This window comes from Typopeltis vanoorti, chromosome 2 (genome assembly GCF_054136105.1).
Source record: "Typopeltis vanoorti isolate ZY-2024b chromosome 2, IOZ_Tvanoo_1.0, whole genome shotgun sequence".
NCBI lineage: Eukaryota > Metazoa > Arthropoda > Arachnida > Uropygi > Thelyphonidae > Typopeltis > Typopeltis vanoorti.
Window position 1 is genome coordinate 95,933,273 of NC_143550.1, and position 12,095 is coordinate 95,945,367.

The 12,095-nt window shown below is 32.4% G+C and overlaps 1 protein-coding gene across 1 annotated transcript in view; it reads right to left on the bottom strand.

Moving 5' to 3' along the window:
• The window catches only part of LOC150109273 (dolichyl-diphosphooligosaccharide--protein glycosyltransferase subunit 1), a 156,357-nt gene that overhangs the window by 97,850 nt on the left and 46,412 nt on the right, over positions 1–12,095 (bottom strand). Inside the window, exon 4 of the mRNA XM_090406891.1 lies at positions 9,042–9,248. Within this exon, the coding sequence (XP_090263017.1) occupies positions 9,042–9,248 (207 nt within the window). The remainder of the gene's footprint in view (positions 1–9,041; positions 9,249–12,095) is intronic.

Below are 12,095 nucleotides of genomic sequence, written 5' to 3' on the forward strand. Positions count from 1 at the left end.
TGAATACTATGGCTATTCCTTCTTTTCCTTGATTTTCATTGCCTGAATATAACATTTTGTATTTATTGCTCAGAAAGATCTCACCAGTTTTTGTCTTTTTTGTTTCAGTCACCCATAATATGTCGATCTGGTACTTATCTAATTCCTCCACTAGCTCCATTTCTTTGCCATTCAGGCTTCTTATGTTGATAGTACCAATCTTTAACTCTGGTGATGTTGAGTTGGGGTGTGTTTTCAGATTTGTTCCCGTAGCTGACTTTTCATTGTTCGCCCTAGTTTCCTGCCGAAAACAACGGGGGCCTTGTTTAACCGGGCGATGCCCCAGCTGGCATGAAATTTTGTCATGTTGTACCATCATTTTGTATTTTGGTTTAACCAATAGGAATACAATTTGGTCGGCTAAATTTCGAATTGCCAGCCCATCCTCGTGCACCCTGTTGGGTATCTACCTGGATACCCAACAGGGTGCACCACGAGAAAGTGAGGATTGGACATTAGGTCAGAAGCCCTGGTCGGTTCTCCACATTCCTTTAAAGGCTATCTGGAGGTCTCCTCTCAGTTATACAGCTTTTACCCTTAAGCACTCCAATATAAAATACAAAACGTATTAATATATAATCACAAAAACGTGATTATGTATTAATATTAATATAAATGAGAATATTTAACTGAAATGTAAAGGCAATACTAATGTATGGATCAGAAACTTGGATGTTAAACAAAAAAGATAGTTAACAGTCCCCAGGTTTTCCTAAACAAGTGTTTAAGAATGATACTGGGAATATATTAGCCAAAACAAATATCAAAAGAAGAATTATGGCAGAGAACAAACCAAAAACCATGTTGGAACAGATACGTGAAAGGAAATAGAGATGGTTGGGGCATGTGTTGAGGAAAGAAGATAAAATAATAAACAGGCTTTAGATTGGAAAGAACCCACAGGGTAAAAGAAGATGAGGAAGGCCAAGAGAAACATGTAAAAGAACAATACTGAAAGAAATAACCAATATCAATAAAAGCTGGAACCAAATAAAAGCAGAAGCAAGAAACAGAGTCCGGAGAAAAATGGTGGTAGAAGACCTATGCTCCCAGGTGGAGTGAAGAGGATTAAGTAATACAAAAGGTATTATACATAATCACAAAAAAGTAATCTTGATAAAATATATAAATTTTCATGAACAGAATCGGTCTTTCATTGTCCTTGCAATGAAAGACTCCTCTCACTCCTAAATGATTTTTGTGGAACTGGAGAATGAAATTGCACAATAAGTAGACTTGAAACATGTACATAAGTTTGTATCCATTTTTGTCTACTGAAAATTAATACTTAGGGAGGTTCAATAATATAATAGAAAAATAATTTTCATTTAGAACTTTTATTTTCAATAGTTCTTCACTACTTATTTGATGATGAAAGTTTATTTTTCACTTGGTTAGAGTATAATAAATTTAGTTTAATCCTTTATCCAAGTGTGAGCAAACAAAGTTTGCGCCTGAAAGTATCTTCAGGACTGGGGTAAAGTGATACAACACCAGGGCAACTCGTTGCAAAGGTGTAGCAAGCTACCAACACTCCTGCCTCAGTATCTCCTTTAATGCAAAACACATCTCCTTGCGGATATGTCTAATGTTATGCATTAAGGAAAGGGCCACTACCCAGACTAGTTTCGACCTTTATTGAGGTCTCTTCAGTGGGAGCCAGGCCCAAGCTGAGATACCAAGCAGAAGCATTCGCAGGTCATCTATACCTATAGGAGTTGCCAAATGGTGTGCCACTTTTTTTAATAAATTACTCTGGATTTAGAGAAAGATGTTGAAAGTTTATTTTTCACTTGGTTAGAGTATAATAAATTTAGTTTAATCCTTTATCCAAGTGTGAGCAAACAAAGTTTGCGCCTGAAAGTATCTTCAGGACTGGGGTAAAGTGATACAACACCAGGACACTTGGATAAAGGATTAAACTAAATTTATTATACTTATTTGATCTCTACCACCAAAACCAAATGAAGGCATAATCTATACTGTTGTAGGCTAAACATACATATACGATGAGTGATGAATCTACAATGCTCTCCCCCCCTACCCCAACAGAGCTCTTCAATATATCATGAATCTATTTTAGATTTTGAAAATGACTTATTGCTTCTGAAACAATTCTTAATGTTATGATGGTGTCATCAGGCATGATCATCCAATATGGACTTCATTACAGAAAAGCTTCAGTATTAATTCTTATCCTTTAGCTGCTTTTCTTCTTAGTGAAGACTTTTTTTAATCTCCTAAACAAATTTTGAGAAGGGTCATTTGAAAATTCTAGAGTAATAAGAATTTTCTAGAATCTTGAAGCTTTTAGCATCAATAAACATATAAGTTTTCTACAAAAGAAACCAGAAATGTTTGAGAATAAAATTATCTGAACGATGTACCAAATTTATTTTTCTACCTTCTAATAAATATAGCTAAAAATTATTAGTAGTATCTGGATGGATACCTATTAATTAGCAGGTATCCACCCAGATACTGAAAGATAGAGTGGGAATTTGGAACTTTAACAACCTGACTGGGGCTTAAACCACACAAACACATAACCTAAATGTCATGGCAGATATGACATTTGGTCAGTTTAAATAAGATCGATGATGTTTTTATCAAGGAACAGGGACAGCTCATGCATAGGCACTGCGGAATTGATTGCAGCACCCCAAATTTTTCTCGACATATAAATATATTTATTAATTTATTTATATTTACTTGTAATATTTAATTTTATCATCACAATCCTATACAATTCTCTTATTTTGTATAAAAAAATAAACCCATCTTATAGCACTTAAGAGGATAGCAGCACTGTGTTTACCACAGTGTCATATTGCTACGCGAGCAAGCATATGCATGTCATAGTGAGATGCGAGCTATTAGCGTAATGTGGCACTGTCCATCACACAGTTCCACTGTTGATTATATACAGTTTGTGCCAGTAGTACAGGGTTCATAGTGCTTATCGTGTTTACCCTCTTTAAATATTTGGACATTACAAGTAAAGGATTTAATTGTAATGTCCAAAAATTGTAAATCCATTCCTTTAATTGAAATTAAAGGAATGGATTTTATTTTTAAGTAATTTTGAATTATACTAAACTGTATAATTTTATTGATAATAAACAATATTTTTTCATGATACAAAACAAGAAGAATATATTACTTAAATTAAGGGGATATTAAATCCCGCATAGCTACTCACTGATGAAGCCTCAAAAAAGGCTGAAACCGGTCTGGGTAGTGACCTCCCTCCATAATGTAATAACAGCATACATTTCCTAGGAAATGTGTTTTTACATTATGGAAAATACCTAAGAATAGAGATCTGAACTCCCTCCACCTCTGCCACGAGTTGCCCGATATTGTACTACGTACTAGGATCACTTGCATTGGCTAACGCTAGTGTCGCCGATACTTTATAGTTTACTATATTCGGCAAGAAACTCTCTGATTCCGATCTTTGAGTTTCTTATTTGGTTTTAAAACTATGCGGGATTTAATATCCGCTTAATTTAAGTAATGTTTTCATTGCCGAAATGAAGCTTATTAGCTCTTTATACTTAAGAAGAATATATTTTATTTTAAAGTAAATTTTGAATTATATCAAGCTGTATAATTTTATCGATAATAAACATTTTTTTTTTTTTAAATTTTTACCATTTTAAAAATTTACTCATACACTGTACTTACAGTGTATATGTATATTTGGAAAGTTGCAGCACCTCCACAATTTCAAACCACGAGCCGCCACTGTCAAGGAACACAAAAATCAAGCAGACCAAAATTTCACTGGTCACTGAAGATGTATGATAATGATAAATCTTTCATGAAAAGTCAGTTATTAAGTATCAATGAAAAGTGCCTAGTACAGAAATACAGCAAGTGCTCACTATAGCATATCATTAGGAACTATCAAAAAGATTGTTATAGTGCAGTTTTCACTGCAATGCATTTCAGGGATAAAAAAAACAATCCCCCGCCTCCATTCTCAAACAACAAAGGAAATAGCAGGAAACTGTAAACAACAGAATGGTAAGAAATAGTACAGTGACAACATAACACTGTCAGTTGTGTGCAGAGTGAATTATTAACTAGTTTTTCTTTTTCCAGTTAATAAGACAGATTTGTATCCATGATATTCTTATATAAATAACTTTAAAAAAAATGAAGAAACTAAGTGAGATAAAATAAATTCAAACTGATATTTACAAGCAATAATTAGTGTAAATTATGGTATTGCAAAGGTGAAGCCAATTGTATTTGTGTGTGTTGTGTAAAATGCATTTGCAAGTGCTACATACAAATCAGCATTATAAATAAAACTTATAAACCAAACAGAAAGGACCAGCAAACTTTACATCACACATAAAGAACACAAACACCACATAATCAGTTAACTCCAAACTTAATAAGCACTGTTTCTTCTTTCTTCTCTCAGCAGTGGTCAGTGAAACCTAATTAATTAACAATCTCTGTTTATCTTTGGGGGGGGGGATTGTGCACTACATTTCTTGAGCAAGAACATAATTCTTCTCAAATGTCCTCTTTAACATAGCTGTTCTTTTTCTGTTTCCTTGAAATAAAAGATAATTTTAAAGCTCCTCTTTTTTCTTCTGGAAGTTTCTTCCTTATCCCTAAGCACAAAAAATGGTTTTTATGACTATTTTCTCTCTTATTATGTCAACCTTTGTACAAGAACACTACTGGAAGGTATAGTAAAATAACATGATAGTGAAAATCGAATTTAAAGTATGTAATTTCCTCAACACTATTTCTCCACAAAATTGCTAACTTCCAGAATGTATTCTGTTCTAATAAACAGTTTTTTCTCTCTTATTATGTACCTCTGACAACACTACTGGAAGGTATGGTGAAATAACATGGCAGTGAAAATGAAAGCAAAATCATCACTTGTTGCATAAACAAAGCTACAGTTCTTTAATGGCAAAAACTTCATCATGAAGGTCAATATTTTCTTCTCAAGTTTTATCCAGTTACAGAAATCAATTTGAGGTATATCCTTTTTATAAGTTTAATACCAATAAAATACCACAATTAAACAGTTTGCGATAGGCCATATGCTATAATATTTCTTTCATACAAAGCATTATTAATGGATACTAACTCAAAGGTTAATGAAATGTTTACATATATAATAAAACTGAAATTTTCCTCCCCTTTAATTTTTTTTTTTTTTAAATCATCATCATCATCATCATATTTCTTTTTAGAAGTTTCATAGCAATTAGACTCTGCTGATCCTGATGACAGTACTAGATACAGACACATCCTCTAAATCCTGATTTACGATATGTATGTCATCAGGATTACAACCTAAGTGTATATCTTCATCAAAGTTTTCCTGCACAACATCAGTATCATCAGCAGAAGAGAGAATACCTGCCTCTATTTAATACTTCTGAACTCATATTCTGAGCTCTTTGATAATGGTTTCTAATTCATAATTTTTATGGCAACCATGCGCAAAGCTTTGTATACTTGAAGTATTATTTCTTTTATCACAGATTTAGATAAAAGATCTTCCTCTATAAACTGTTTTAAATTTTTCCCCAGGAATAATAGAAGACCATTTACTGAGATAATATTTTTTTCAATCTATCTGAATGGATCAATATAATCTTATCAGAGTGCTTAATATATATAATCTCATAAACTGGGGAGAGTCTCTTCAATATTCCCATTACAGCAAACCCTTAGGAACTACACAAATAATATGTTATAGTGAAAGGTTCACTATAGTGAATACTTATGCCCTACTACATTCCCATGAAACAAAGGAAACAGAAATGGCAGTGTATATTAATGAGAAAACAATGTTTAGATATGACAAGAACCATACATAAACAAAGGAAATGACAGAAAATTGTACATTGATGACAAAACACCAAGTATTGGCAGGAACTTTATATAAAACACACAAAATGACATGAAAAGTACAAATGCAAATAATAATGAAAGACATAAGAAAAGTATGAATTTATAAAAATTAAAATCCAGTATTAATTTAAATTTCAGAATGTTACAATAGCTTATGCAGTATGTACTATTAAAATAAAAAATAACCTGAAAATTTTAGCAGTCAACTTTACAAATAATAAAGAGGGCATGAACTGTGATGAACATTAGTTACTTTGCACTATTCGGCTTAAGGGGAAAGTGACTGGCACAGCTTAAACAAGTCAGCTTCCTACTTGGACAGTATAAACTGATGATGGAAAACCAGCATAAACTGATGTTTTCTTAGAACTGTAAATTAGAGAAATATGGCACAATAACACAGTATTTCTTTGATTCAAAGTGTAATTAAGTTGTGATGCTTGCATGTGTAACAGCACATTTTGTGTTAGAAAGTATCTTTATCCATCCTCCTCTTCAACAGCATAACATATTCAGTGTCACTGATGTTTTATTCATCAAACCAGTATTTTTATGTGCCACTGCTGCTGCTTTTAAGTGTTGTAAGACTCGCATGTTTCTATGCTGCATAACTCAGTCTGGCCTGGGCAGTCAATGTCAAGGTCATTCTGAATGGCCCAAGGACATTCTGTCATAAATGAGTGGCAGTGAACATGTTAATGGGCAATTTAGGTCTAATGCTGCCATAGGCTGCATGAGGTGTAAAGTATTTTAGGATTTTCATTACCACATCCATCTATAATGATCTGGGAAGGGAGGCCCTTCTTGTGGGTCATTTCTCATCAGTTTTATTTTTAAACACTTGTTTGATTACTGGTTATCTGCTCTCCAAAGGTGACCAAACTACTCAATTCTCTGTTGTCAATGTACAATTGCTATGATTTTCCTTGTTATTCTGTTTCCCAAGATTTCTTTTGTTTGTACATGGTTCCTATCATAAATAATGTTGTGTTGCCAACATATGATTTCTGACCATTTTCTTTGTCTACTGTTTGTGGTATAATTTGCTGGGTGTTCATTTCACTTTTGACAAAGTATTGAGTTTTTACTGTAATGAACTACAGAAACACATCGAAATGAAATTATGTGCTGTAAGCACATCATTTCGTTACAGTGTGCACAGGATTCTGTTTTTATTATTAATTTATGGGATTTTTCTTCTTCTTCTCATAGTCCAAAACACGATCATTGAGTAAGTTATTAGAAAATATTCCTCACAGGGATCTTCCGATCATTCCTTGAATGATGTCTAGTTTTAAGCTCTGTGAAGTGAAGCACCTGTCCATTTTTTTTTGTATTATCAATCCAGTTTATTCTAGGTCAACCTCTTTTTTTTTGAGGGGGGGGTTCTGCAATAAGTACTTTAAGAACTTGCATTGGAAGGCTATAAGATCTACTGATATGATCAAGCCAAATGAGTTGCCTCCTTTGAATCTTTGTTATGATGTTATCTCTTGGACCAGTGAAAGAACTCATTCTTTGTCTTACTTCAGAATTTGTAATATGATCAGTGTACTTTAGATACTTCTATAGCACTTCTATTCAAAGGCCAGTAACTTCTTTTCATTTTCTTTTAAGAGTCAAAGTTTCACTTCCATACAGGAGTATGGAATTACTAGTGTTTCTAAGATATTATCTGTTTATAAATGTACCCTTCTTATCTGTCCATAGTGGTTTTAATTTTGAATGTTATTGTTGCTTTTGCCATTTTTGTTCTAATATCCTGTCTTGACCTTCCATCTTTATTAAAGATATTGCCTAAGTATTTCAAGTGCTCAACTGTCATCCTTGAGTACAATTTTTTTTTTTTTTTAAACTATAGCACTTCTTTCTTGGTTAGAGATATAGATATTTGTCATTGTTTTTAATTTTTGGGGTACTAATGGTGAAGCCATATATTTTAAGAGTATGAGCTAACTGCGATTTCCTGATCTGATTTGTTTTCTGCAAAGAGATATATATCATAAACAAACTTTACATGGTTTATTCTTCTTCCTCCTACAGTCACAACCCAATAATCAAGTTGACATAATTAATGCTACCAAAGCAATGAAGACAAACAGGCGAGCCTTCTAAATAACTACAAGATGTCACATTCAGGACATCTTGTAGTGAAAGGAAGGAGTAACAGCATTCAGCACTAAATGCAAGATAATCTTGAATGCCAGGCAGTTTCAAGGAGAGTGATGTGGACAGACATCAAAACAGAAAATTGGACAATGAGACCTATTTGTGTTTGTGGTTCAACAGAAAGGAAGAAACTGAGGAATTCTGAGTTAGAAAAGGCCACCATTAAGCAGGGAATGGTCTCATCCCAAGTAATGAAACCCATTACAACTAAAGACAATCGCAAACATCCATATCTGAAACATGGCCTAAATGTCAAGATAGTGGATATGGATACCACTGGGCCAATTACCATGAAAAACTGTTAAATGAAACAAGAAGTGATCAGTGGAAAATACTCAAGAGGAATACAATCAGGTGCATATCAATACTAGAGGTACTGAATGAGAAAAGGCAGAAATTTGAATTTTTACTTTCATTAAATGATTTCAAAGCATTTTATCATTCATTTCAATACTTCTGGAACATATCTGCAAGTTAGATTTCAGAAATATTATGAAGTTATTTTGTTTATTAGACTTTTTTTCTGGTATGTTCATGGTTAATACTGTAAATTAATGATATGATATTTACATTTTAATGACAATCAAATATATAATCTGCTTGTGCTTCTTTGAACAGGATTACACACATACACTTTTAATTCTGTTTCATATATATCTTTTAATAAAATAAAATTCAAATTATTGATGTATTATCTTGAGAATTAAATAGGATAAAAGTAAGGTCTACATGTATACCTAATAATTTTTTACTGAATAAACTTTATTTCATTACTGTAGTAGCATCAGTAATCTTGAGACACTGTTACACAGCAAAGACTGCAATGTATCTAAAAATTAAATCTCACACTTTTCAACAGGTTCATTGGAAGTAAATGAAAAATATATTAATGTGGAACATAGTAACATACACATACAAGTTTGTTCATTACCTACTTTTAATGATTTGATAGCAGAAATACCACTCTGATCTCTCTGGAATTCATAACGTGAAAAGGGACCTTTTAAAATGGCTCCATTATGCTTGAGATCAACCACTTCTTCTACTGAAATTACTCCCCAGTGGGAAACTTCAATAAACCTTTCAAGTTTAGACACTGATAAAAATGGACTATTGTTTTCATAGTGAATAATCATTTTATTCTGAAATAAAAAGGATTAATACTGTTAATAGTTCACCCAACAAAACAGCGAGATATACACATTAAACTTGTACTGCAACAAACACATTTTTTAATAATGACACAGTACATAATAGAAAAATGATTTTATACAGTTTTTTTTAAATATGTTTTTTGTTTCTATTTCTATAGTAAAGTTACTACAGAAATTAGAAAATCACTCAAAAAAACAGCACAGTATCACTCTTTCTAAATAAACAAATAATAAAAAATAAAAAAAAAATTTTCAGTAGACTGCTTATTTTGCTTTACTGTTTAATAAAAATAGATGACTAATGTTAATTATTAGTCATAATTTCTGAACTAATGATCTATTAATCTGGTAGATTTTAATACATTTATTGAAAAGTAATTACTTTTTTAATTATAAAGTTCACTGTAATTAAATGCAAATTTTCTATTATATCAAAGCTTCAACGAATGCAACCACCATCCAAATATCTGTCATAAGAAATACTTTTTTTTTTTTTTGTAAATACAGGTAACCCTCGTATAACACTTATGCTAGGTTCCACAAAACTGCCGCGTTATATAAATCGTGTTATGCAAAACTCAGATCACATAGAAAAAGTAGGGTTAGGTTCCAAAATCATTTTTTTTTTTTAAAAGATTATATAAACAATGACATATCCAACAAAAATATATTTTTATTTAATTCAGGTAATTCATGTAAGTTAAGAAAACATAAATTATGAAACAAATACATAGTATAAAATCATAAAAAATTATAAATTGTACGTAAACTTCATTGCATATAATATATAAATGTTTTAGGCAAAATAAAATAAAGTGTATATTTTAATCGTCATCACTCTCTTCAAAACTAACATTTCACAGTTGTTCTTTATTTACAAGTGGCCGGACGTCGTCATCACTTGAACTCACTTGGACATCATTAGTATAATTCTCATTGCATACTTTGGCTGGTTTAGTTATCAAGAAGTCAGTAATAATACCTTGCTTACCACTAATTACATTTTATTACAGCATGTAATAAAAAATTACATGCTGTAATTTTTTATTAAGTTCATAATACGGAGCTAAACAAATATCCAATTGTCTCGTGAATTTTTCAGAGCGCTCCATTGAGAGATCATTATCCATAAAATAACTTTCTTGCCAAATCCAATCCTTCTGCTAATTTCTTTAAAGTGAATTCTTCAACGGATTCATCACAATCAGAAACTTCGACAGAACTTTCCCCGCCATTTGGTTCAACATTATCTATTAATTGTACCAGTTCCTCCTCATTTAAATCTGTTTACCCTATTAATTAATTCACTATTGAAGAGATTGGAGCACCAAATGTGTTCTTCAGTCTTGTTCAATTGTTACCTTGGCAGTTTACAGTGGGTGGGTTTATTCCTATTAACAAATGCATATATCGCAAAAGCGCTCTAAGTGGCCATTACTATAAAAATAATTTTTTTTTTTTACATAAAAAAAAAAGCATTACTTATTGTATGTAACTCACCAAAAAATGAAATGCTCGCTTGAGATTAACACACTTATGATTTTTAATGCGCTTTCCTGGCAGAAAATGAAGACAATTTTCAACATTAAATAATGTATACGGTAAACAATTGACGTATATGCGTGCTAAAGGCGCATGTAGTTATAAGTAGCAAATTTATATTTCCCCTAATATAAATTTGCTACTTATAACTACATGCGTGATACGGGCAGATGCAAATTTAACGAAGATAAAATTTGATTTTTAAGTCTTGCGTTGAAAAATATATGAAAAGATAAAGGGTTACTACAGTTTGTAGACCGTCTTATATTGAAACCGCATTCAACAAGGGTTACTATAATTTGTAGACCACGTTATATCGAAACCGCGTTGTATAAGCACCTCGTTATACGAGGGTTACCTGTACTCACCCTCACACACGAAATGGTCACAAGACATTATAACGCAGTAGTGCTGTGCATGGGCAAGTAGTTGGTCGGGGGGGGGGAGATGATTAAAGGAATGCAGACTAATTGTAGTGGCAAGCTCAGTGGAACAACCTATCAAAAGTGTCTATAAGAAAAGCATAATGTGGAAACAGAGCACCTATGAGAACTTGACTGGAGAGACTGTGTGTGAGAGAGTAGTCATCTATTAGGCAGATTGCCCTAGTCTGTATCCATTCAGGCATTCTTAGAGAGGTTTCAGGTGCATCATCCTAAATGTACAAGCAATATACTAAGGTTGGATGGATTTAGGATTCATAAAGTGTTAGAAGCTGAGCAGAAGAGAAATAAAGCTTTGAATGAAATAAGCATACTAAGTTTTATGGATGCTCAGGCTGCCTTATGTATATATATTTATCCCAGGATAAGTTAGATATGAAAGTCAGTCCAAGAAAGAAAGAACTGATCTTGAAATGAAAATCCTAACATTATCAAAAGTAAGAGGGAGCGAAGTAGGATCTTTTTTCCAGGTAAAAAGTCGCGACTGTATTTTGATAACAGCGAAGTTCATTATATTAGATTCATTTATAAAATCACACTAGCCCTGTCATGATCTGAAGGATGACAGTGGCAATAAAATTCATTGGGTTAACTTTAAACTAATGCACTAAACAATATTCATTGTTGAACATTCATTAAAGAAAATTTCCAGTCTTAATACATTGATCTAATCATTATTCTTGTTGAGAGGCTTATACGCTGGTTAAACATGATAACTAATATTTAAGGAATTGACAGCGTATACCAGAAATATAGATTAAATAAACTTTAATATATACTTTCCGATATTTCGGCGAACATCACGTTGCCATCTTCTTGGGAACTTACAATAAAGACACGTGCACACAAG